Raw genomic sequence first — 25,929 nt, forward strand, 5'->3', positions numbered from 1 at the left:
CAAACAGAAGCCCCAACAAATTAATTCAGCATTCAAATTTTACTGACTAAATTTGGTTAAAATTGAAGGTATTCCAACAGTTAAATAAATACAAATTCATGCAGTTAAAACACAAAAAACAAAACAGTCTTTTATACATATATATATTTTGGGGGAGCATTCTGCTTTTCTTACTAAACCCTATAACCAAACCCTAGTTGCTCATTGCTAAAGATTAAGCTCAGTTATTTATCATTTAAGTTTCAAAATAAACAGTTTCTAAAAATATCACAGAAAAACAGTCAAATCAGGAATTTGATGCAACTTCTATGCATAAATGAGTAAAACTAAAAATAAAGCAAATCTAAACCTTCTGAACTTTGAGTATGAATCCAGAATCATGCAACTTGAGCCTGTCAACAAAACAACGCCAAGTTTTAGAGAAACCTACATCTCTCCCAGTCTGTACCAAACACCTGCATTGACAACACCTTCCTCCGAGGCTCTCATATTAACCAAATCATACTAACTTTCTTTTTCCTCCTCCTGCTGAAAGAAGGAAGTTTTCAACATTACCTTACCCAGTGCTTAGGCCAATCCTTCCAACCTGGGCTCCTAAGGATAAAAGTCTCTTCTCTTCAGCGGGTATACTGAATTTGAGGACAGCCTCCTTGCCTTCACACTGCTAGGCATCCAATTTTAAGACCATCAGTCTGTTTCCAGCACCATTAGTGAAAACTCCTGCCTCCCCCAGAGGCGACTCAAACCCATCCTACGCGGGCAGTAACCCGGAGCAAACAACGAGCTTGCTCTCAGCCCCACTCCTGGGGCCAATCGCCCAGGCTGCTTGCGCTACCTGCCCTACCACGTGTTCGTGGCTTTGGGGGGCAGCAGGTTCTTCGCTTTGGTATGTTAGGAAACACTGGTCCACAGAAACAGATAATTTTAACTAGAAGAGAACTAAGAGCATTCCAGAAACATGCAACCTTTTAATTTGCTTTAGTGCCTTAGCACATGCTAGCCTTTCTCTGTAAGACGTCGGTGGCCTAACAGACACACACGCGTCCTCTGCACCAGAACAAGCTACAGTAAAGCAAAAAATTAAAAGCGCATGTCTGTAAAAGAAGCCGCACTAATTACATGTGCTGCATATATCACAGTCACACCTCTGTGTATCTTGATAATTACCATTTGGAAGTGCACTGAATTAGATTATATGCAGCACAGATACTAGTCTGAATCACTAATAGTAGCTCTAACTCAAATATAAGCATATGCTCTCTTGCATGTCTTTCTCGCACCTTTTTACTTCAGCAAGGCCAACTAAATCATTATTATAATCTAAATTAGCGTACAGATTTCTGAAAATACATTTTATTAAATCTGAAAGTTGTTCCTGATTTTTCTACCTCATTTGTAATGCTAGGCACAAGCTGAAGGGTCTTTCCACTACCTCTGCCCAAGTCCTCCACGTTACCGTAATACTTGCTTTAACTTCAGCCAGCTCCATGGCAGCCTTCCAGGCCAGGACAGCGTCTTACACAACTCACCGCAGTATCTGTACCAGCTGTTAAAGATGCTGGGAGCTTTTTGGAACAAAAGTAAATTGCTTCCATTTCAGGTAGTTTTCTTAAATAGTAAAAATGGAGACAATCTGCTGAAGGTCAAGTTTGCAAATCCAATAAAATGATAGATAACGGAACAAAAATTGGCTACATAATGTAACACACAGTAGCTTACTTCACATACTTTTCTAGTATTTTCTTACTGATTTATTTTAAAGCATGGGCGAGTGTGTAAAGCTGTTGTGTAGGTTTAACTAATTCTCTTTACCAAAGTAAACACAGACACAAAGTGTATGATAGGACCAGCAAAATGCAGATAGAGAAACGCAGGATATCAGCATCTGGAATAGTCATCTAACACAAGCTTAGCTGTAATCTAAGCAGCTGAACTAGATCTATTTTTTGCTTGGACACATCTGTAGATATGTTTGTAATTAATTGCTCAGTCAAAAATGCAATTCCGTGGTGCATTTGATGATTTAGGTATACAACAGCTTTAGTTCTCAGAGCTGACTAAAAATAGTGATTTTAATTTATTCCTGCTGCCTACAATTACCCACAACCATGTATTTTTAAATATTTCCAGCCTATAAAAATTACTAATTTTTGCCACTTGTGTTTATCTGCATTTAGACTTTGATTTGGATAAATTAAGCTCTCAAGTGTTCCTTGCTTTATGAAACTCTGCATGTTGTACACTTCAACACAAATAAATGACTTCTACCATTAGAGGTTTAAATAATGTAATGTATTTCATGCTCAGCCTGAAGCTGGATTCCAATGAAGTTGCTAATGCACGTAATGATTAAGTGTAACTCAAATACTAACTGTGTTGTTGAAAACATGACAGGCAATAATTTGGTCTATTATATTCTGCCATTTAATTGCCTAGTACAGACATTCTCTGACACGTTATGAAGCAATGATTTACAATTATTCAAGCTGCAAAGGTCAGAAAGTGACATTATAATCATCTACACAGAGATCCCTTCTAATGCACAAAAACTAGGTAATACCGCACAAAAATAGTTTTACTAGAGTAGGAACTTTCCATTTAAGATTTCCCAAACTGCACAAGTATAAATAATTAATTTACATTACAGTACATTAAGATATCCTTGAAAATATGCTTTTCCTCCTCTTACCAATAAATTTATGAATAACTCTTTTTTGCTTGCTAAAAGCAATCTTAAGAGAAGGTTTTCACTAAAAGCAGCCTGAAATTAACAGTCAATTAAAAAGAAATCTGGAAATCAGAAAGATCTTTTAGAAAACAAAACACAGGAGTAGAGCCAATTTTTTTGATGAGGCTGGTCGAAGTATATCATTATACCAATGAAGTAGTAAGACACATTAACCAATATACTCAACATACTTTAGTGCTTTTCTTTAGATATTCTCAAAGGAAACAGTGTCACTAAAACACTGAACTTTACACAGATTGTGATCACCAGACTATTCTTGGCATTAGCAACAGCAGCAAAAGTGAAGTTATTTTCATGCTTGGGACACCATAACTCTCTTCAAAGCTTGTTTATATGAGGCAAAAAAAAAAGAGTGTAGCAACAGATTATTTAGCAGAATACCTTCTAACATGTCCAGAGTTAACTGAAAAAAGGAGTTTCACAACACATTGAGGACTGAGGAGCAGGAAGATGGACACCTCTATTTACACACACACAGAAACACGCGCACACACACACACACACACACACACACACACACACAGAAACACAGACAAAGGAAAGATCTACTTTAGCAAAATACAGAAAAGAAAACAAGACCTTTCCCACCCCCTCCAATTTCCCTAGTGTATACAAATACATATTTTTGTTCCTTAAAACACTTGACTACTGCATATGGAATCAACATAATGAAGACATTAATACATATGTCCTGTCATTTTTTTTTTCCAGAAATGTAGTAATAAATGTTTATGTGCAGGTTTTAAATACTCAAATTTTTCTTAAACATCCAAACCTACCTTATACCCATCTTCTTCAGCAGATTTTTTTAAAAAGTCACAATGAAAGAAAAGAGGAAAAAAGGAAAGAAGCAGACACAAGTTGAAACATGTAACTATATCCCCCAAAATTCTGTTTCTGAAAGCAAAGGCAAGAAAAAGGCAAAGGAGTAGTAGATGCATTTTTAAATCACACATTGCCTATAAATTCTGTTCAAAATCTGAAGTGCAGAACAATGCATTTTTTATGTTCTACCTGAGGCATAAAATTTGAAAAGTGCATGATAAGCCTTTTCACTGCGCTCCACACTGCAAATGAAACAAAAATTTTAAATGCTGGGCTACCAAGATTTGTTTATCTAACCCAGGCTATCAGCCAATTTCAGAGCCAGACTTTTGAAAATTAAATTCAAACATGCAGCAGTTTGCTACTCTCAGAAAATAGATACTACTTCTGAAATAATGGGATGTATTTTACAGCCATGGGTACGGAAAAGAAAACAATTAACACACATCTGCGATAAGGAAATGAGTAGCAGACGGTTTGTTCCAAATGTTAAAACATTAGTGGTGCCCAATTTCTGTGTCACGTAGTTTTTGCTGTGCAGCTGTAGAAAAACAAATCCTAAACTTCAATTAAAAAATAAGACAACACAGCAAAATTGCTGCCTTTTTCAACAACCACGTGAATTTTATATTGTATACTTTGTATCACATAACTGTGAGGAGCATTTGCAAAATTCAGACACAGCAATCCCTTCCTCCAACACAGTAGCACAGGTATGACTTTTTCTTAAACAAAAAGTCACAGAAAATTTATTTTAAAAAAGCGTTTTGAGACTAAAACCACAATGCACAACGTTACACTGACATTTCACCTTTAAAAAGTGCCCTAGCAGATTCAAAAGCTTTTGAAACATAATTTATCCTCACAACTAGCAGAGGGCTTATTATTATGAATCTAAAAGTCAGAGGATAGAATATTAACTACTGCAGAAAAGAAAACATAGTGCAGGACCTTCTGTTTGTGACAAAATTACAGAGTTAATGTTCCTGAAAGATCACTTCACCTTTTAAAGCATGATTTTTAAAAAGGTAAAATTTATAGCAATTAAAGCTAATGAAGAAATGCAGCATGAGCTGCTTATGTTCAGGAACTAATAGGTCCACTGAGCATTTCTAAGATTATTTAGCCATCAATGATAATGAATTGACATTGTCAGTGGCGTTAATGTACCAATGCTCTATAGTACCACTAATCCGATAGCCAATCCTAGCAATTTTTTTATGTTGCTATTTTATTTTTTAACCTACACACTACCCTATCCTTTCAATTAAAATAGCAAAAATACAGCACGGGCTATTAAGACTTTTTTCTTCTTCCACATTTAAGGATGGCATATTCATTATTTGGACTCCAGTTCAAACTGTTCTGGATGTTTCTTATTCTTCAAATCCAGTTCAATTCTTCAGGACTGTTAGCTACAGTATAAAAATGTCTTTTCCAGTTAAATCAGTATTCAGTAAGTCAGTAAGTAATTCTTAAAATACATTTTTGGTGCACATAAAGTGGAATGTGATGATTATTTAAACTGCAAAAGGACTAAACTCGTATATAAAACAGAGTTTTGTAAGCAGAGGATACTGTGGCATACATCTCTTGAGCGGATTGTTTTTATCATATCTGAATAGCACAGCTTCATGGTTTTGACAAAAATGAGCACTACAGTACTGCACAAAAATAGAAAATGCATACCTGTCTGGCAACAGGTCAGCAACATACAGTAAGTAATCAGCTTAGCAAAGCAACTAACATTCAAGTCCACAGTTTCAATCATACATATACGTTTTGCTCTCTATTGATAACAATTGTACTACAACTGAGAGTCATGTATTTTCTGAAACAGATTCTAAGAAAATGTCAATTTTTAAGTGAAGGAATGAGTTTTTGGAAAACAAGAAACTGTGCCAAAGTCTAATCATGTTAATTCTCTTTTTATAAAAGATACCGTGTTAGCTATTTTGAGATTTTTTACTCTTTCTCTTATGATTATATAGTTAAATAATATGACGGTTTTTCAGTTTAAATTAAAAGGAAATTGAATAAAAAAAAATTCTAAAGTTTGTTGACAACTTCTAAAGAATAAAGCTTAGTCTTCACTAAACAGTTATGTGGATCTGTGGTTGTTAACCATCTTCCACGGTCTGCAATAAGGCAGAGACTGTAAAGAAGAAGTTTTAAAAAAATAAAAATAAAATAAAATAGGCTACTACACATAATGTTCATTTTAAACTTGAATTATGCTCCAAAATAAAGAGTAGCAGAAATCATTCTACTACTGCTCTTCAGTGGACTTAAGAATTAGATTCATATATTTTTAATTCGTTTTTCAAGAAGTCAGCAATTAATTTTCTTAAGTGAGTAAAAACATCCAAAGTATCTCATGAGGCTGCATGCAAAATTATTTGAAAAACAGAGAGATGAATCAGTGAAAATCACTCGACTGCATCTTCAGCTGAAGATTCACTTGTCCTTTAAAATGTGTAACCCACTTTGTCCTCCAGTAGATCGGTTTAGCACATGTAGGCTAAAAAAACCTCCTGCTGAATAATATCCCTAGCATCACACTACACCATTCATGTGTGCACTGCATTATCTAATTGAACTTGTGCTGTTCCATGCATTAGCTATAAGACCACTACAGCAGGTTACATAGGTTTGAGTAGAGTGTTTTTATATGATGCATATATTAGTTAATTTCTCTAGCATAATAACATTAAAATATATTTTTAATCAGAACTAGGGTATTAAAATCCAACTTTGAATGTCCTATGATGTACCATATATGCCATGGCATTTTAAAACCTTTTAAACATTTCTGCTAAATTAATTAGTTTTGCATTAAGGAGTCTCAATGCTTCCTATTAAACGCAACACATTTGAAGGACAATTAAACATTATGAACGATCCTTCTGAGGAAATAACTATTAAGTAAAAAAGAAAAACAAGATTTTTTTTTGGTAACAAACAAGAACACAAACATACATAAAAGGCCTCAATTTATTTTTAAGGTCTTAAGCCTGCAATATTTTAGATCCATTTGTTTGAAAATCAGTCTTCTGTTTTGTTTTTGTAAAGAATGAAAACCCTAATGGAGTCCAGAAATCTGTTAATGGTACTGAAATTATAACAGTATAGCAAAAGGAAAAAAAAACCCACACAGTAAAGTCTATATTATATATTTTTTATGTCTTTAAATGGAATTTACAGTTCTCCCTGGCAATGTGAATGAACATCCTATAATTTAGTCAATTTACAGATTACAGGTTCAAATTGACCTTGTAGCCCATAAAATTGCTCATCTTCAGTGCAGGATTAGAAGTGGGAAAAGAATGTCATAACTGTATTTAAGGAATTTACCATAACAATGGAAAGGAGGATATGCATGCATAATTTTAGCCACTCTTGCTCACATCACAGTTTTCAATTCTGAAACAATGCATATCCTGCACTCTTCTCCTGGTTAACCATGGTGGAAACTCTTTCAATTTACTCACCCACAGACATGACACTTGTATTCCCTCATCCCAAGGTGCCTCTTGACATGGTTTCTAGCATCTCCGAGCTGAGCTGTTGCAAAGTGGCATATCTTGCACTTGAATGGCTTTGATCCTAAGTAAAATTTAGCATAAGATATGAGTTGAATTAGAATAATATATTACCCACGGTTAAAGAAATAAGAATTCCTGGAAAAAAAATAACCTTTAAAAAAGCCTATCCCACATTTATCCTGTTTGAGATTTTTGCCTAACAAAAAAGTATCTCGTGCATAAATTTATAACTCTGGAGACACAGACAGCATATATACGTTACTCATTAAAGTTTCCTCAAGTTCAAGATCAACTGAGGCTACTCACTTAACTTTTAATAATAATTTACTTTTTCTAAAGAATATTTAAATGAGAAGACAATACGCTAGAAAGATAAGTTGCTCTACATCTTTCCTTATCACCAACTGCTGAAACTCAGGCAATGGTCTTAAAGTGGCTTGATGCTGGTGTAAACTGGAAAATATACTTGTTTTTTTAAGCAAGTATATTTAAAGCAAAGTAATTTTACAAGTCTTCTGACTTTGAATAGATTTCACATTAGCACTGGTATTTCAGAATTGTTCTGTCACACACAGAAAATGATTCATCACCTAGCTATTGTAATGACATGCAATGTATGAATATACAGGGGATAAAATATTATGCCTTTATGACTGTTTTATGGTCAAGAATTTATGATTATTCTGCAAACCAGAAGTATTGACATTTTGGCTATTATTTATTTCAAGAACAAACTTTAATATTAAATGCCTAGTGCAGACCAAAGAACTCTAAAATTATTTCTCCAAGGAAGTAGTACCGACCTATTTCTTGCATCACATCAGTTCAGCAAAAAGTCAAATAATTTGTCATATTTAACAGTGGCCCTCTACTAAAGATGGAAAAAATACATTTTTTCTGTAATAGTTAAATTTGGCACATGTCAGTACCTACATCATTACGCAGCAACATTATTTTAAAGTATGCTATAGTACCTTCCAGTTTTCTGACCAGTAAATCCTTAAACCAATAAATCAAAATCATAGAATTGCAGTTAAAAATAAGTACAATATGTTCACAGATTCTCCGTATTATGTTTAGTCTATGTTTTGTGAAGCACTTCCTCCAATACAGTTAAGCATAATATGAAATATGGGATCTTTAACAAATATACATAAAGAGCTCTGATAAGAAAAATGTTACAGTATATCATACTTGATCAATGAACCTTTGTGCTGTGCCCTTGAAAACCGAATATCCTCCAAGAATCCATTGGTGAAATTGAGGATCTTAGTAAAAAATTTTAGAGTCTTAAATTTCAATTTAATTCCCAAAAGCTGACGAAAAATGAAGCATTTAATTTTAATCTTCTAACTGAAATAAAAAAGTCAACAGTACTAAGCACGGGCAGACAAGGTTGAATATTTCACAGTTCAATGACAATGAAGCCAGATCTCTTAATACTTCCATTTCTACTGTTGGAAGTAGATGTAAAATATATTTAGCACCTGAATGGTTATATCTAGTCAGCTTTATATGTTTAAATGTCAAAAGCAGGTTGAGACTGCAGCTAACAGCAATCACATTCTATCAATCACACTGAAAAATCCCAGTTTATTTAAATGATCCTGATAAAACTGTATTAATCATTAATTTGGTGACATTTCAAATCAACGCCGCATTCTATAAGAGACCCATGCAAATAAAAGAGAGGTGATCTTTGCATTAAATAAAAGAGTATTAAAGTTGATGTTTTAACTTGTGATCTTCAAGACTAATTACACAACTAAAATATCAAGGCCACAGTCAGAGGCAATTTTTTTTAATCTCTTGGTGTTTATACTGCTGTTTTACATCACAGAATTCAAATACCATGTTGATTCAACCCTATGTACTCTTAGTTTCTCTCCTACTGATTAAATTGTAAATTTGTTCCTCATTCTGTTACTGCAGGTGTCCCGCAGGGCTTCCATACAAACCTTTGCTGTTTTCCATTTACATGATTCCTTTGTGGAAAAACTGTAGTTCAGGCCAAATGTGGCTGCACTGTGCTGACAATACATAAATGTATTATTCTGTTGACTGCCCTCATCCAAAAATCACCGAGGCCTTCACTTCACTCCCCCCCCCTTATATTCAGGGCTGAGTATCTGTTAACGTCTCCATTTAAACTCCATGAAAATTCAAGTGCTGGCAGGCTACAGTCAGTACTTATCACCTGAAACAGAAACAGTACATCTCCCTTTCAAGCTGCTGATGCCACATTTGTTCCTCTGCTCTTCAGTGGAACAAACCAAGATTTTCTATTTCAGGTAAGAGTGTTACACTAGAAGTTCAACTAATGGGGCAAAAAATCTGTATGTACCAAAAAGGTTATCAGAAACAATATTGAAGCAATTAGCCATTTCTTAGCCATAGTTTTATTTTCACAAACTTTAATAAATTTCCTAAGCTCTATAAAATGTGCTACCGTGAACATTGTACTGGGCTCTTAGTTAACGACAAAAAAAAAAAGAGAAAAATATCTTCAATAAAGCTATTTAGTTAGAAATATACTATTTAAAAAAAAAGCCACAAAATTAGTTCACTTACAAGTTAGGGCATGGAAACAGGGTGTATATTTTGTGATGGCAGCAGTAAACAATAAGGTTCTTAACAACAAAAAATTTTTAAAAAAAGAAATTAAAATTAGACTAAATTTTAGAGTTCAGGACTGACAGGACAAAAATTATGCTGATGTTTTACGCAGATGACTGGAGTTAATAATCCTCATTTTGCATTAGGACAATAGAGACCCAAAATTAAAAGAAAGGAAAAAAATCACTGCCCCAGTTTTAAGCCAACCAAAACCAACATCACCTGCCACCGCAGGCATAGCTGCGTCTCCGTCTCAGGCCCAATGCAAAGCGAGCACAGCCACGTGAATCATCATCATCATCCTATTTCCAACCACGTTTAAGATATGGGGACTAAGACACCATGAATCTATGCTTATACTGGACAAACCTTCCATTAATTGAGAAAACTGATGAGAAACTAAACAAAGATGATGTGGCTGCAGGTCATTTTTCCTCAGATGTTGATTGTTAATTAAGTTTATAGGACCTGCATCAATTGCAAACTAAAAAGCCTTCCACCTCTACTATTCCTTTTATTTTTCTTTACACCTCCTCATTTTCACTTGTCAATGTGTGATGGACTTACTTGTTATCTCTTCTCTAGCAAAGCTTCCCTTTCATTTGCAACATGAAAATCTCTTAGATTGTTTAAAGGTATTTTGAAACATTCTGTTTCTCTTACTGGGAATCATTAGTTGCGTCTTTGCAGCACTATCACCTCCCTTCCCCCCACAAACCATCACCAACTACTCAATAAAAAACCCACGGAGTTATATATTGTTATAGGTATATATACAAATATTTATATATGTACCAGTATATATTCTTTTATATTTATATATATACACATGGGCACATCTCAATGCTGAAGAAAGATTTTAGAAAAAGCACATAATCAGAACAATAAATGGGAAAATAAACTGTAGCTCTCCTCAGGTAATGAACCTGGTGTTACTCTGGAAGAGACGAGATAGGGTAGAAATATTGTATTTCTTTGCCTGGCCAATGTTAGAAGCCAGTGCATACGGTTAGCGTTGCAGGTCCATTTCCTCTGCCACCAGTCCCAATAACCATTTATTTCTTTTTCAAATGCATCCATTGTCACGCAAATTAGAACAAAAGGTTATATAAAACACATAAGAAAAATCACAAAAATATGAAAACAGGGTCTGGAAGGGAAACTTCTTCCCATTAACTGTTAATAAAAGTCTCTGTATTACTATTTCATGTGAATAAGCAAAGCGTCAGGAAAGCAATTCATGCAAAGGTGCAGTGAGAAAGAGCACAGATTAAAGTCCGTTTTGAAACACTTCTCTATCCCCTCCAACAGCACCACCGAAAAAAAGACTTGCAAAATGAAATTTATTCTGTTACTGCTTTGCATATTTAGAGCCATTCCAAAGCACAATAAAAATATACTTCATGGTAAGATCTACACACAAGATGTTAAAAAGTACACTAACTTTTACTAAATGTAACAATCAATGATGTAACATATGTAAGTAGGGTTGCTTTGTCATATATTGATAGTTACCTCACTTTCACATCCACATTAACTTGATTTTAAATGCAATTAATACATATAGTCAAGGAAGACTAATGGACTACATTCTGCACTTAACCTGGTGGACATTTTCAAATGGCACAAGTGACCAGTGCAAACCTATTTTGCATTGTAAACGACTAAATAAATCTTAATGGATTAAGAATGATCAGCTATCAACACACAAGGGAAATTAAGTGCTGAAATGCCTACATTGATTATTTTAAATTATTAGCCTTACTCTGTTCTTGAATTTGTATGCTTTTAGTGAGCTTTAACACATTTACAAGACTTATTGACTATAATTACAAGAGAATTCAAGTAATGGACACATCAATTATAAGCAACATGTCTTGACCAGACAGTTGCATAAAGAATTCTAAAGAGAGCTCCATTAGCATCTTCCCCTTAGTTTTATTCAGTTTTATCTGCCATAAGAGGGCATATTAAAGGGCTTATATAGCTGTTCTGATCATGTGAACATGAATGTCCCTCCCAAGACTTAACACTGCATTCAACGTTAGATATCAGCTAAAACTATATAGATAAACACATTATTGACAGGATAGAAGTGATGATGAAAGTGTAAAGTATGTGAATTATTGGTATACATGAATACTGCAATTATAGTAAAATACTTTGAAAGATCTGAAATACAGTGTCTGTGTTCCTCAAGATTAATTTTAAATTTTGTTGTCCAGTCATGCCCTTGCTTTTTTATAAAAACGTTAAAAACTATTTTAGGACTATTTTAGGACTATGCCAGGAATTATCATTTCTTTTTCCCTACCTTTTTGTTCTCTTCCTTGTAACCATGCACTAAGTTTCAAATACTGCATGAATTTAAACTATAGCTTCCATAATAAGCCATTATTTAAAAGTACAGTAAAATAAACCTTACAGTTTTAATGAAAATATGTTCATTGAAATGTGAATTTATTATTCAAATCCACTCATAAATTCAACCATGGAGACACCACTTGTCTAAGCAGAGCTCAGTGATTTAGAAAAGCTGTCTATTTAAAATAAAGAATGTATGGCAGGTTTATAGAAACATCACAGTGAATTTTTACATAAATTTAGAACTGCAGCTTATGCATTTTTCTACAAAAATGTTTTTAAATTTTCCACTTAAAATTAAACATAAAAAGGAATTGAAAGCGTAATCAGCACCGAAACAAGATCAGATGCTACATCCCTGTGCATGACATCAACACCACATACTGCCTTCCAAAAAGACTGACCTATTCCAATTCCCATAACTTATTTCTATGAAAAAATCTTGTTGGTTATTATTCATATTTATTAAGGAGTGATAAAATAGCAAATGACTATCTGGAAGCATTATGCAATGCTGAAAATGTAACTGAATGGAACTGAAATAAACTATTTAGATACCAAACAGCGATGAGAAAGTTACAAAGAACAGCTAACTTGTTCTCTCAAAGCAGCACTGCTTCATTATATGAATTTAAGAACAAAGGATTAGCTAAAGGGAAGGAAATCTCTTTATATGAAAAAAAAAAGCAGGACAACTGCACTTACAATGGTCTTAGATTTTCTACCATTTGATCACTATACCTTCATACCCCTTCACATACTTAATACTTAGGTGATTTTGAATTTCATCAGTGGTTCAACAGGCTATACGAATGCCATTTCCTAAGAAATCTCAATGAGATTAACAAGCAGATGAAGACCAATGGTGTAATTCACTCTGTTTGAAAGAGACCGGTTGCAAAGAGAGCATTTCCATACCTGTATGGGTACGAATGTGAGCTAGGAAGGCCATGGAATTGCTACTTCTACACATCTTCCCACAATACTTGCAGACGTTGCCTTGATTCTCTTCCCTCTCTCTGTTTATTTGCTCCGTGTCTTCCACAATGTACTTATTCACTTCCCGCAACAGTTCTTCGTGTTGCTCTTTGATATGGAGGAACAAGCTCTGCTCTGAATCAAAGGGCTCCGTGCACTTAACACATTTAAAAGTAGCGCCTCCTTCCGGCAGCTCCTCCACGCTTGCCTGCTCGTTTCGCATGTGCCCGGCACTGGCCAAGTGCTGGTGAAGGTTGCTTTCTGTGTAAAATGATTTTCCACAGAGCAAACAATGAAAATGTTTTTCTTTTGAAGGATGTTTCATGGCTATGTGAACATTTAGTCCGCTCAAACCATCTGCTAGAAAACCACAGTCATCACAGCGAATACGTGTCGATTCCCCAAGGGAAATTCCTTCAGACTTCTTCTTTTTCACACTGCTTGGTGACGTGTCTGCTTTCACAGTGAGCTCACTGGCTTTCACTCCACCTGACATCCGCCCTTCATCAGAATGGTCAGCAGTCTCCCCATCTTGATGGCTTTTTAATCTTACTATAGAAGAATCAAACTTGCCAAAATTCTGTATTATCTTTCCTTTATCATCAGCATTGATAACTGTTCCCAAAGCCTCATTACTACTTTCTTGCATGCCCTCAGCTGTTGAGCCATCTGCCTCCCAAACATTGTTATTTATAGTAACTTCTGCTTCATGTTGTGCTTCCATAAGGGCTTCTTCCTCCTCCCCAGTAGGATCCTCTTCAAAACTTCTGTCATCCTCTAAACTATGTATATTTTGTACCATTTGCCCAATGTTTTCAGCAAAATTTGATTGCTCTACTGCACTACTTTTTTCTGGATGAGTTAGCGTAAGTGGATTATTCTCTTTTAGGGATATTTCTTTGAGAATATCTGTATTTCTACATTCTAATTCAGGATTTTCTCTATTTGTTTCTAAGGTTCCTTCACCTTTTCCCGAATTCACATTTGTGTCATTTGATTTGTTTTGATTTTCTGTAGTGCAACTGTTCTCTGAGTTTAACAGCTCTTGACTGTGCCCATTTTTCTGAAGCTCACAAGTACCTGCTTCTTTAACTGATACCTCCTTATCAAATTCAACAATTTTGTCTTTCTGAGGAGCTTGTTCGAATGCTTCACAAAAATGATTCTTGCCTCCATTTCTAGATTCCTCTTCAATTTCAGCCTCTACTGTATTCTGGGAACTGCCTTCTTCAGGCATTTCTGGACATGCATTTTCATCTAAGACAGAACATTCAGTTAAGTTTTTACTCATATGATCACCCTCTGCTGCATCTTTGACATATTTTATTTCACTTAAAACAGTTTCTAGTTCTCTTGGACCAGGATGACGCTGCTCTTGAGACATAGCAGTAGCTTCTTCCGTGATACTTGCTGCGTCTGCTTCCTCTCCAGAGGAAGAATAAACATAAGTTTCTCTTCTAATTTTATGTTTCTCTGTTGCTGCATGCCGAATCATCTCTCTGCGAGTAACAGCATAGTAGTCACAAGCCATACAGTAGTATTCAAATTGTTTTGTATGCTTTCGTTTTATGTGCAGCTCTAAAGAAGAAGAAGAATGAGCAATGAAGTTACAGTGTATGCACTTGTTGTCATTTGCATCCATTGCTCTTCTCTGGAAGCATGGGTCATCATCTTGGGTAACCCTTGCTGGTTCCAAAAATACACGTTGTTTTATACTTAAAGTATTTTGAGTATTTTCCAGATCTGGCAGCCGATGGGCATTTTCAGCTTTTATCTCAGAGTTTCCTTGGTCAACTTCCTGATTTTCTACGACAGAATTTTCCAAATCTGATGACTGGCTACCGTCCTCAATGTGCTCATACAAAACAGTCATGGGGCTATTAACCTTCTTGTTTACGGATTCAAAATTACCTCCTTCAGGACTAACAATGATCTCCGAGTTCTGTTTTCCATGTCCTTCTATTTCAACACGACTTTTGTGTTTTTTGGTGGCACAATGACGTTCCATATCTCCTTTGGTTACAGTATAATAATTGCAAACCTTACACAAATAGCTGTACTGATGACTGTGCTTTCGTCTGATGTGAACAGTCAGATTTGTAACACTGGAGGCCAGGAGACCACAATGGGTGCATGTCCTAGAAATAGTGCCTTTGGGTCTCCCTCTTCTTGGTGCATTAGCTAAAACCAACTCATTGTTTCCAATTTTTTCATCAGCTGGAACCAATTCCTTATTTCTTGATATGTTTTCCACAGCAGAGGATGAGACATGTATAATTTCTTTATCTAAGTCAGTATTCACACTGCCTGAAATGGAAGGTTCCATCACGGTTTTAATACCACCAACACCAACACAGACCTTTTCAATACATTCCTCAAAACGTAATCCAATATTATTTTTCCTGGCATTTTCAAGGTGCTTGCTTCTTTTGATATGCTTCTCCATTCCTTCTTTACTCAGTGAGTAAAGGTTACATGCTTTGCAAAGGAAGTGATATTCCTGTGCATGTCGGAGTTTTATGTGCCTTGTAAGAACAGTGGAAGATCGTGTCTTATAAAAACACTTTTTACATTGAAATTGGGTTTTATTCAGAGCAGAATGCTTCAGTTCATTCCTATGATTTACAAAGGAGGAGTCCGGATTTTTTTCTTTCATGGACACTTCCATATCCTTTGCAAGTTTTTGACTATTGTTTGATTCTAAGGCAGCATAAGTTACTACTTGCAAGGTCAGATCACTGTTACTGAATGGAGTAGCTTGCTCATCATGTTTCTCATTTTTTTGATGATTTATCAGCTCTTCTTCCGTTAGAAAAAAGAGAAGGCAAGTTGAACAACTATGGGACATATTATGCTCCTCACTCATATGGTTTTGAAGGCTTATCACATTCAAGCAAGTAAGTGAACAAAGTTGACAACTAAAGCTGCAACCTCCCATCTGGTGTTTACTGTCCTGACAGTGCTGCTTCACATCTTCCTTGACTACAGAGAAATAACTACATGTCTGACAATGAAACTGGATCCTTTTTGTATGAAGCTTTACAACATGATCTTCCAAACTTTTTCCAGTCTGAAAAACATTACCACAATAACTGAAAGTATGACGAACACTATAATCGGCAGTAAGTTTAATTTGAGAATCTTTAGTGTCTGTAGTGCCGGAAGAAAGTGTGTTTGACCTATCTTGAGTAAGATCTTGAATCTCTGAAGTAGCTTCAAATTGATTTTTATCATGCGTTTCTAATTCTGTACACAATGTAGGTCTTGAATCGCCAGGTTTAAGCTGTGTGTTGGAGGTACGCTTCACGTGTACTCTCTGAGGATCAGACTTGCCTTTCTTACTACTACCCAACAAATTATATCTTCTTTTAACCTGCCTTTTCAGTCTAAAAGAATTACTTCTCCCAAATGAAGTCCTTAGTAATACAATGTTTCTTTTATGTTCTAGTCTATCAAATCTCCTTGTCATGTTTAAACTGCTAACTAGCTTTTTGGTCATTGGAGGGTGTTCCGATTTAGGCAAGATGTATTCTGAGGGTCCTGGTATTTCTAGCTTTCCAGTAGGGACTTCGTGATTTTCTTCGACACTGGAAGAACGTAACATTTCCTTTGTCATAGTAGCTGCCTTTTCAGTAGAAACATTTACAGTTGGTATCATTTCAACAAGTTTGGTGCCATCATTCTGTCTAGACAAGCTTATTTTTGAGCCTTTCAGTGTACTGCAAACATTGCCTAGTTCTGTTTTATCAGCTATCCTTGTCCTTAATTTACTAGTCCCAGGTTTCGTTCTCACATTCCTCTCTTTGACTGCAGTAGACTGTTGTTTATTAAAGGATTTTTTTGTCAGTATCTGTACAAAACCTCCCCGCGCAGCAAGGTTTTGTCGTCGAAGGTGAGTCTTGCCAAGTAAGTGAGAGTTTAGGAGATCTTCCTCAACACTCTGAAAACCACAAAGATCACAACAAAATATCTTGGATTGCTCATGATCTTGTTTGACATGTTTGTGCAATGCTGAGCTATGTTCTGCTGTGCAACTACAGTGAGGACATATTTGCTCTTTGGGTTGTCTAGAGTGGATTTCTCTTATATGTTTTCCTGTATCAGAGCAGGAGGGGAAATGTTCATTACATGTTTTGCCTTTAAGATCATTGCCAACCGAATAGCTAACACTGATTTCTTCTGAATAAGGTATATTTTCAGGAACAGCAGCTGGAACCTCTTGTGAATGTTTACTTTCCCAGTGAATCTTCAATATGGTACCATCAGCACATTTGAAATCACAGTGTGGGCATATCAAATTTGAATTAAATATGTCATCACCAAGAGAGCTGGTGATTCCTTCCTTCTTTATAGCTCCATCTACTAATCTAACTGCTTCTCCAAGTAGGGCTTTCTGCAATTTCCTTTCACTATCTTTCATGTGTTCTGAAGAACTCAGCTTTCTTTTTCTGGAGACATTTTCAGGTCTATCTGCTTCAACAGTGTCAAAGTTTGAAGATTCTGACAATGCCCTTTTATTTGTGTCATTCTCTTCCCTCTTCTTTTCAAGATCCCTGAACACTTCACGTGATACGGACTTTATTTTCTGCTGAGATGAAGGGTCACACACAGCGTTTTTTCCTGATGCATTTCTGAGGGAGTCTTTTGTTAACAGAGTTTGCGAACTCTCATCAACATCATCTCTCTTCTCATTATCCTCCCCATCCATCCTTAACAGGGATATTACCAATTGTAGATCATCTGGCTTAGTACCTATAAAATAAAAGAGTTACCATTACTCTTTATGCACACTCAAATGTTACAAGGCTCAAGTTAAAAAAGGGAAAAAAATTAACAAATTAAAATCACAGAGAGATGGACACAATGAAAGAGACTAGGCTGCTTTTTCAGTATGGTGTCTCAACTTACGGCAACTAAAAAAAATCAGACCAACTTCTATGCACAAAGTTACAGACTTCTCCGTGATGTGAGTGAGCACTGGCGTCAGATTTTTTTGTAATCAAGTAAGTGTTCAACTCTCCAAGAAAAGATTACATAATTTAGCAGTGAGCATTGCTGAGCAATGAGGCTCACAAGTGCTTAGCATCCCTAAAACGTTATTAATGTTTTGCCTTTTAATGTTGTTAATTTTATTAAGTGTTTAAATTCTTAGCATGCTTAACTTGGGCAGACAAGTCTGACCTTTGTTTTGGAAGTACTTTTAGGATATTCTAAACATAACAGCTTTCAGGTAACCTGCTCAACTTTTCCTCAACAGGAAATCTCAGGATCCTAAATTCAAAAGCTCTAAGGAGGAAACAACCATGGTTAAAACAAGCAAAAACAAAATCAGGAAAAAAAAAAAGGGGGGCAAACATTGTAAGAATGAATCTTTCTTTCCCTCCTCTGCTTAGACATGCCACAGAGCAAAAGGAAATATGCTGAGAGAAAGGCAGGCTTGTTAAGAAAGAAAAAGTGCTACTCTCATCATTCCCCATCACTCCTAAAATATCCTCTAGAACATCACTTCCCAAAGAAACAAAAAAAGCAGACATGAAAAAAGAGTCCCGAGAGGGAAAACCTCTTGAACCTCAGCACAAAATCTAACCGTCCAAACTCAGTTACCAAAAAGATTTTTCTCAACTGCGTAATGTGACCTTCCTGCTCCTAAATGGATGTCACCCATAGAAAACTGATCTACAAATGCATTTGGCAGTGTGTGTATGTGTGTGTGGGGGGGGTGGAAATCCAATCTTGACATTTATTACCTTTGCATTTTGATATAAAACTATTGAGAATTGAAAATGCATTTAATTTTAACAGATGACTAAATACAAAATGTTTATCTATGTGCTTTATTCTATGATTTAAACATCAATTTGCTGCAGATCCAAATAACCAGTTTTTCGTTCAGTTAGCCACTGAATGAGGCCATGACCACAATAGTAAGTACTTCCTGACAAGATTAAGTAATTGCAATGTTGAATCAGAGTACAATACAGTCAACAGAGGGTACAAAAAGCTAGTTAAGTACATATTGGGCAGGGAGGAGGGAGAAGGAAAAAAAAACCACACACACACCTCAAAAATACCACTACTCATGCTTATTTTTGAGGCTAAAGTAGTTCAAGAATGTATTGAACTGGAAAAATATACTCAAATCAGTTGGACTCAGTATCTATGGAAGCACAAAACAATTGGCCTTTTTGCTTAACAATAATTTATATAAGGCCTATAAGCAATTGAGCGCACAGCAGCTGCAAACATTCAAGGGACTTATTTCTCAACTGCAGGTCTCATTAAGCTAAAGTACTGACCACACTTACACCTAGGTAGCTATACCTAGCTTTTTAAATGCAAGAAGGAACATGTCCAGACCACAACAGCCCTTAGGAAGGTCCAGACATGGCTCCTCTGTGTTTTTGTGATTCCTATATTGTATTATTTTCTTTTGTTCACTAAACCATGATGGAAACTATCGCAATTAATGAATATGTGAAACAATCAGGTCTACGTTCCCAGCTGGCAAAAGTCAGTATACTGTCAGTGTGTTCAAAAATGCTGCAGCAACTTACACCAGATGCAAATGAAGCCCTTAAAGTGCAAACCTACCCTGAAAAGTTTTATGAACACTGTTTGGGACACGGAAAAAAAGACCAAATGAAAATGATACTGTTTAATGGGTGTAAAGCACTATTGATACATCCCACGTAGGAAATACAAAGAAACTACGTCAGTGTTGAGTGCCACTAGTCTATCCCTAGCTGTCGGCACGCAGAAGTCCTGGGCCTTTTGCCCTGCCGCCCTGCCACAACAGGTCCACTCTTCCCAAGACTCCTTCCCTGAATGACCTAGAGAGAGAAGTTTTTCCTTTGCTGTACAATAAAATTGACAGTATCAAACCAATTCTCAAACTTCTTCATTCCTTCAGACTATTTGATTTATCAGAGAACATGTCCAGCAGGGAACTAATAACCTGCACTGGAAATTTTCACTATCAAAGGGTGTATCTGGATAATTAGTGGTTTCTCCATTGACAAAAATTCTCACATCTAGGCATTATTAATGAGTAGGAGATTGGTGGCTCCTCACCGAACTCTCTTCTGACATACTTCATGCCCATTTAAAGTCATTCCGTAATTTGATTTAAACCTTAAAGTGCTGTCACACCTAGATCAACTTCTGACAGAAATTGCAAACCACCTTCAGCCCAAGATACAGTAATCACCTGAGGTGGATGCTTCCCGGCTGTCAGGGAGAGGTATCAGTTAGTCTCAGAACATGCCTTTTCTGCCATTGCAGCTCAGATTCAGCTCATTTCCAACAGGCACCCGCAAACCTCAAGAAAAATGGCTGATCATTTGCATGCAGTATCTGCAGGCTCAGCCTTACTTCTTGTAATTTGTTCACTTACTCTCCAACAGAAGTTCATCTTTCTCTGTGCTCTATCGAAAATCCCAGATTGCAAGGCTTACCCAATTCATTCAAATCAACTTGCACATCCAGTTCTGGCATCCAACCTTCAATTCAACTGTACTGCATCAATTACGGAATTATTCAAACACTTAGGAAAAAAAAATATTTCCTTTCTTTCATCTTTTCAAATTGGTTGTAGTCAGAAAAAAAAAAAAAAAGAGGCAAAACAGAATTCCATAGGTGGTGCTAATGACTTCCATAAATTCAGTATGAAATTAAACATAGCCACATACATAATACAAATGCGCAAAGCAATCTCACGTCCCAGCCTTCTTACCTAATTCCACAATTCTACAAGTTGATAATAAATGGAGACACCTGTCTCCACCTTCACTTCTTGAAAAACCTTCCCTACCACGTGGGCAGGAGATGCCCTCTGCCTCATTTATAGGCAGCACTTCTGATGAAGTCAGCAGGCTCACATCTATTCCCACAACCAATAACCAGTATTATCATGGCAGTAACTCCTAGACTGCACTTAACGCGTTAGGTGCAGTAACAGTTAATGATGTGCTTTTATCAATTTTGTCTCTACTTCACAGCTGAGTGTTCACAAAAATAATCCCCCCCCCCGCCGCATACTCTTCCCAAGGCAAATTAGTCTCTGATCCACCTCCATCTAAACTGCGTCAAAAGACTGCTAATGGGAGTTCCCCCCATGCTTAAACATCATATTCTATAAATAATTCTTTATAAAAAGAAAACATGTCTTGGTTGCCTTTGTCTCTCTAAAATTATCTGTCAATTATTTAATTTAAGGAATGAATTTTCTTTAAATTTCCTTCAGTTCTCCTAAAGTTGCATTCAGGACATTTACTGAGGTAGATATTACTGGCTATCCTCTCTACTTTCTGCAGGGACCATAGTCTTAGCAATTTGCTGAGCTTTGGTCAGTTTTCCAGATTTCAGCCAACATCTAAACACAAAACTGAACCATGTCTCAGTTTCTCCCCACTATGATCTTTGCTCAGAAACACAGTTGTGTCTCTAACACACAAATTTTAATGGCACATGCCTCAGTTTTCTTGGCAGGATAGTAGTTCCTCACATCCAAAGGGAGCTTTGGGCAGACCTCTTCCTAGTTTCACACATGGGTTTATTGCTCCCCTCACTCCTTAAAGTCTGGTACTTCTACCTTCTCAGTTTTGTCACAGGATGAGAGGAGGATGGCAATGGAACTGGCTGCTCACAAACCTAGGTGGTCCCGAGCCTCAGCCTGCATAAGCCAATTCACTTCCAGTGTCATCAGAGCTGCTGCACTAATTATTACCAGCCATAGGCTAGCCCTTATATAACTGATGAGTCAAGAGCATTCTGAGGGTGTAAAGCTCTAATGATCACATTTCAAATATGATACATCAGTTTAAGTGCATTTTGTGGATTTTAAGTGGATTTTGTTTTTGCAAAATTCAGCCTTCGATCCAACTGGAGTCTGGCACAAAGGTTGTATCAGTAGCAGAGACTCTGCATCCTGGATTCAGGACAAGAGGCAACAGGCACAAACTGAAACACAGGACGTTCCATCTGAATATAAGGAAAAACTTCTTTACTGTGAGCGTGACAGATAACTGAAACAGGTTGCCCAGAGAGGTTGTGGAGTCTCCTTCTCCAGAGATACTCAAAACCCACCTGAATGCGATGCTGTGTAACATGCTTTAGGTGACCCTGCTTGAACAGGGGGTTAGGCTAGATGATCTCCAGAGGTCCCTTCCAGTCTCAATTAAATCAACTAATAACCAAAGGCATGTATTAGATGTACTAAGAATACCTCTGCAGCTATGACAATTTAAGCACATGCTTAAAGATAAGTCCTACTAAAGAGTGTGGCTGAACGAGGCTTTTGATGCCAAAGCGGTACTGGCTCTGCAGTGCTGATAAATTCATATAGTAACTTCTAACTCGACTTCTAAGTCAAGAGAACACTTCTTGAAGTAATAAATATCCTATTCATGAATCAGTAAATCTAAAATATGTGAGGTGCAAGCTCTGGGGCTTTACTATCTACCTTTACCTACTAAAGATTACAGTTAAATTCTGAGAAATAACAAATAGGAGAAGTGCAACAACACAAAACCACTTCACATATTGCATAAATATATTAAAAAGGATTCATATAGCCTCTAGGACTGCAGCAATGAAATCAAGAGGTGCTACCCAGCAGGCCATCAGGAATGCAGAATCAAGCCCAAACAAAATACACAGCAGTCAAATCTTCAGTACTTTCCTTCCTTGAAGCTCAGTTCTATTAAACAGCTATCTCTTAATATCATGTTTGAGGTTCAAACTGAAGCCATTCTAACTCAAAAGCGAGTTGACTTTTTGGAATATAAATCTTCCGTTAATGTTCATATAAATCAAGAATAGCTGAAGAGTTTCTTAAAGGATATGACCAAAAATTAATTTGCCACGTTTGCTTCAGGTTAACAAATTCTTCTGCCTGGAAGCATCCATTCATTACCCAAGGCATTTTGAGGTTATTTGTAACAATGTGTTGTTAATAATTTTGAAAAAGAAACTTCTTGTGGCCTGAATCTTTCTATGCAGAAAATGCTAAGCTCAGTAACTCCACTGGCAATATCAACTAAGTCTTCAGCTAAAAAGCCTTAGCTATATTATTTGATTTTGTTACTAGTCAAATTGTGTATTATGCACTTGTAATTTAAAAGATGTGCATGTCCTCATATATAAGGTGAGGATTTGGATGTATAAATTTCTATGCTGATGTGACATATGGATTGATAATTTTGCTTTGAAGAGCTTAAAAATGTTTTACTTCTTTTGGATAGTTGGATACTTGAATAGTTATTGAGGGAAAGCTTTACATTAACAATTCTCTTTCATGCATCAGGATTTCCTAATGGTCAGAATCACGGAGTTTGTTTTAATATTTAATCTAATTTAAAGGACACATTCATGGTCATAATTCAACACTACCTCAGTACCTACTAAGAAGAAAACAAAAAGGAAAAGAAGTAATTCTTTCCAAGTTGCCACCAAGATAACAACACAGATTTTTGTATTCTTCTTACATTGTTTTTTCCCCAAAGAGAATATCTTCTGTCCCCAAATGACTGATGCTTTTGTACAGAACTGTACTAGATACCATATCAGTATGTACCAAGCAACCTACTTGAGTGTTTTCCCTATTTTTTTCTTCTAATAGTGCAAATAGTATATAATTACTCTATGCCAATACATGTGCAATTGAGATTTTTGATACTTGCATTCCCTAATCCTCAGGTGAAATTTAGAAAGTAGTAATTTTAATTTAAGATCAAAAGAGCAAGCAATTCATTAATGATCCATAAACCTGTAATGAACTGCAAAGTTTTTTAACTTAATGCTCAGGAGATAGTTATTTACTTTTCTTTCTGATCATATGTCAACTCTTCAAGGAACAGGGTATGGAAGAACCCAAATAAAACACATTTACAGGTACAAAATTATTCTATCATTTTTATTTCTTATGCTAGTCTTTGGAATTAGACATTAGAATCTAGACATTAGAATTTCCAAAGCACTTTTCATTAGCATATTATCTTCTTGAAGTATTCAGTATTTCAATATCCAATCTACAGTGTTTGTAACAGATTTGACATATGGAAAACAGTTTCATTTTTTTGCCTTAGAAATCCCTCTTTTCAAACAAATCAATTCTTTCAATGAAATCATAGACACAATGAAGCAAGATCATTTTAATGAGCTCCTTAAATAGCCTGCACAAAACTGAATGTGAACAACTCATCTCAATGTAAGACCTTTGTGCCAAATAAGCAACTACTCATATTCAAGGGCATAACATCCTTCCTAAATCAAATTACAGGTCTTTTTTGCAGTCCTACAAAGATAACTGGCTTCCTTCACTGCTCTCTTGACAGACGGAATACAGAAGACACTATGACTGTTGGTTCAAACAGAACAAAGATCAACTTTATTTTGAGCAGCGTTTGGTGCTTTTGATTACAAACATGCATTTTGCCTTGCAGTACCAGAATGTTACGATTTCAATGTACTGTGACCATGTTCTTTTTTTGAGCCACTTACTTTGGGCACCAGAAATTCCAGAGGAGACTTCCAAATAAGCTATAGGTTTTCAAAAACTTTCAAAGCAACTACCACACTGATGGATCTGCAATAATTATAGTAACACAATAAAATGCATACTAACACTCCTCACTTGAATATCACTGACAAACTCAAGCAATTTGCACTCATTAAATCCACTCTGTCATAGGAATCAGAAAGAACTGTAATGGCATCATAGTGAAATGAACCCTGCTTGCATCCTTCTTGCTTCTGCTTCCAAACCATTGAAAGTACTTCCGGGGGGGGGGGGGGACAAAAGAAAGGAAGTTCTTATGAATTCCTGCTGTAAAGAAGATATGTTTCAGTTCACAGTAAAAATTGAAGAGCAAAAGGCTAGGTCCCCTATTTCAATATCCATTTGCTTCAGAAACAGCAAATGCTGCTAAATGCTGCAGTGACCACTGATCAGTTCAGCTTTGAAAAGAGAGTCTTTAAAAAAAAAAAAAAAAAAAAAAAGTGGATACACATTCAAGTGCTGTTAGAATCAACATGCAAGTCCAAGACAGAGAATGAACGAAAGTGCACTAGCACCACTTTAAAAAGTGCTGAATAACCCCTCCATTTTTAATTTCTGAAATTCAAAAAGATTCCTATTTTGAATTTTTAAATTTGAAGAATTTTGACTATTTTCAGAAGGAGGCACAGATAAAACAATAGGGATGAAAATGTGCAAAAGAAGCTTCTGAAGATCCAGGAAAGATCGTATTTCCATAACACTGATTTTTATGAATGAAAAGCAGTGTGTACTCAAAACACTTTAGAGAGTTCATCAGTTCCATAAAGGAAACTTCAAGGATAGAAGCTTACATTTTTCACAACTAGTAAGGAGTTATCTCAGAATGATGTGGTTTTATATGCAATGATGATGCAATTCTGACTGACTTTACCTACTAGACTTGGAGAGAAACAAAAAGTGTAATTTGAATCTCTTTTCTACCACAGGCTGTAGAACCATTTTACCTGCAATGGACTGCTCTGTGAAGGTTATTAGAGGAAGCACGTCATGCTCACACTCAGAAAAAAAAATGTTAAAAGTTTGGGTTTTTCCTATGCTTTGGTAGAAAAAGATATAAAATATAAACAGTATTATTCTTCTAGAAGGCCATTCTAGAATTTAATATCTGCCAAGATTTACTGAATTTTCATCAACCTTTGCTCAAAATGAAACCTAAAAGATGGAAAAATATGTCTTTGTTTCTACCTTTGTTGGCATATCCTTGTTTTAAACCATCATTTCATACGGAAAACAACAACAGCCTTCATCATCACAGTTGGGATTACATCTGTCTGCCACCACTGCTCGAGTAGACT

General features: G+C 36.0%; 1 protein-coding gene across 1 annotated transcript in view; it reads right to left on the minus strand.

Annotated features, from left to right (window-relative positions):
• ZNF407 (zinc finger protein 407) overlaps positions 1-17,817 on the minus strand; it is a 326,241-nt gene extending 308,424 nt beyond the window's left edge. The window contains exons 1-2 of the mRNA XM_062570059.1: positions 13,018-17,817; positions 7,066-7,180 (exon numbers count right to left, since the gene is read on the minus strand). Of these exons, the coding sequence (XP_062426043.1) occupies positions 7,066-7,180; positions 13,018-17,785 (4,883 nt within the window). The 5' untranslated portion in view covers positions 17,786-17,817. The remainder of the gene's footprint in view (positions 1-7,065; positions 7,181-13,017) is intronic.
• Between the last annotated feature and the right edge of the window lie 8,112 nt (positions 17,818-25,929).

The sequence above is a fragment of the Rhea pennata genome, chromosome 2 (assembly GCF_028389875.1).
Source record: "Rhea pennata isolate bPtePen1 chromosome 2, bPtePen1.pri, whole genome shotgun sequence".
NCBI lineage: Eukaryota > Metazoa > Chordata > Aves > Rheiformes > Rheidae > Rhea > Rhea pennata.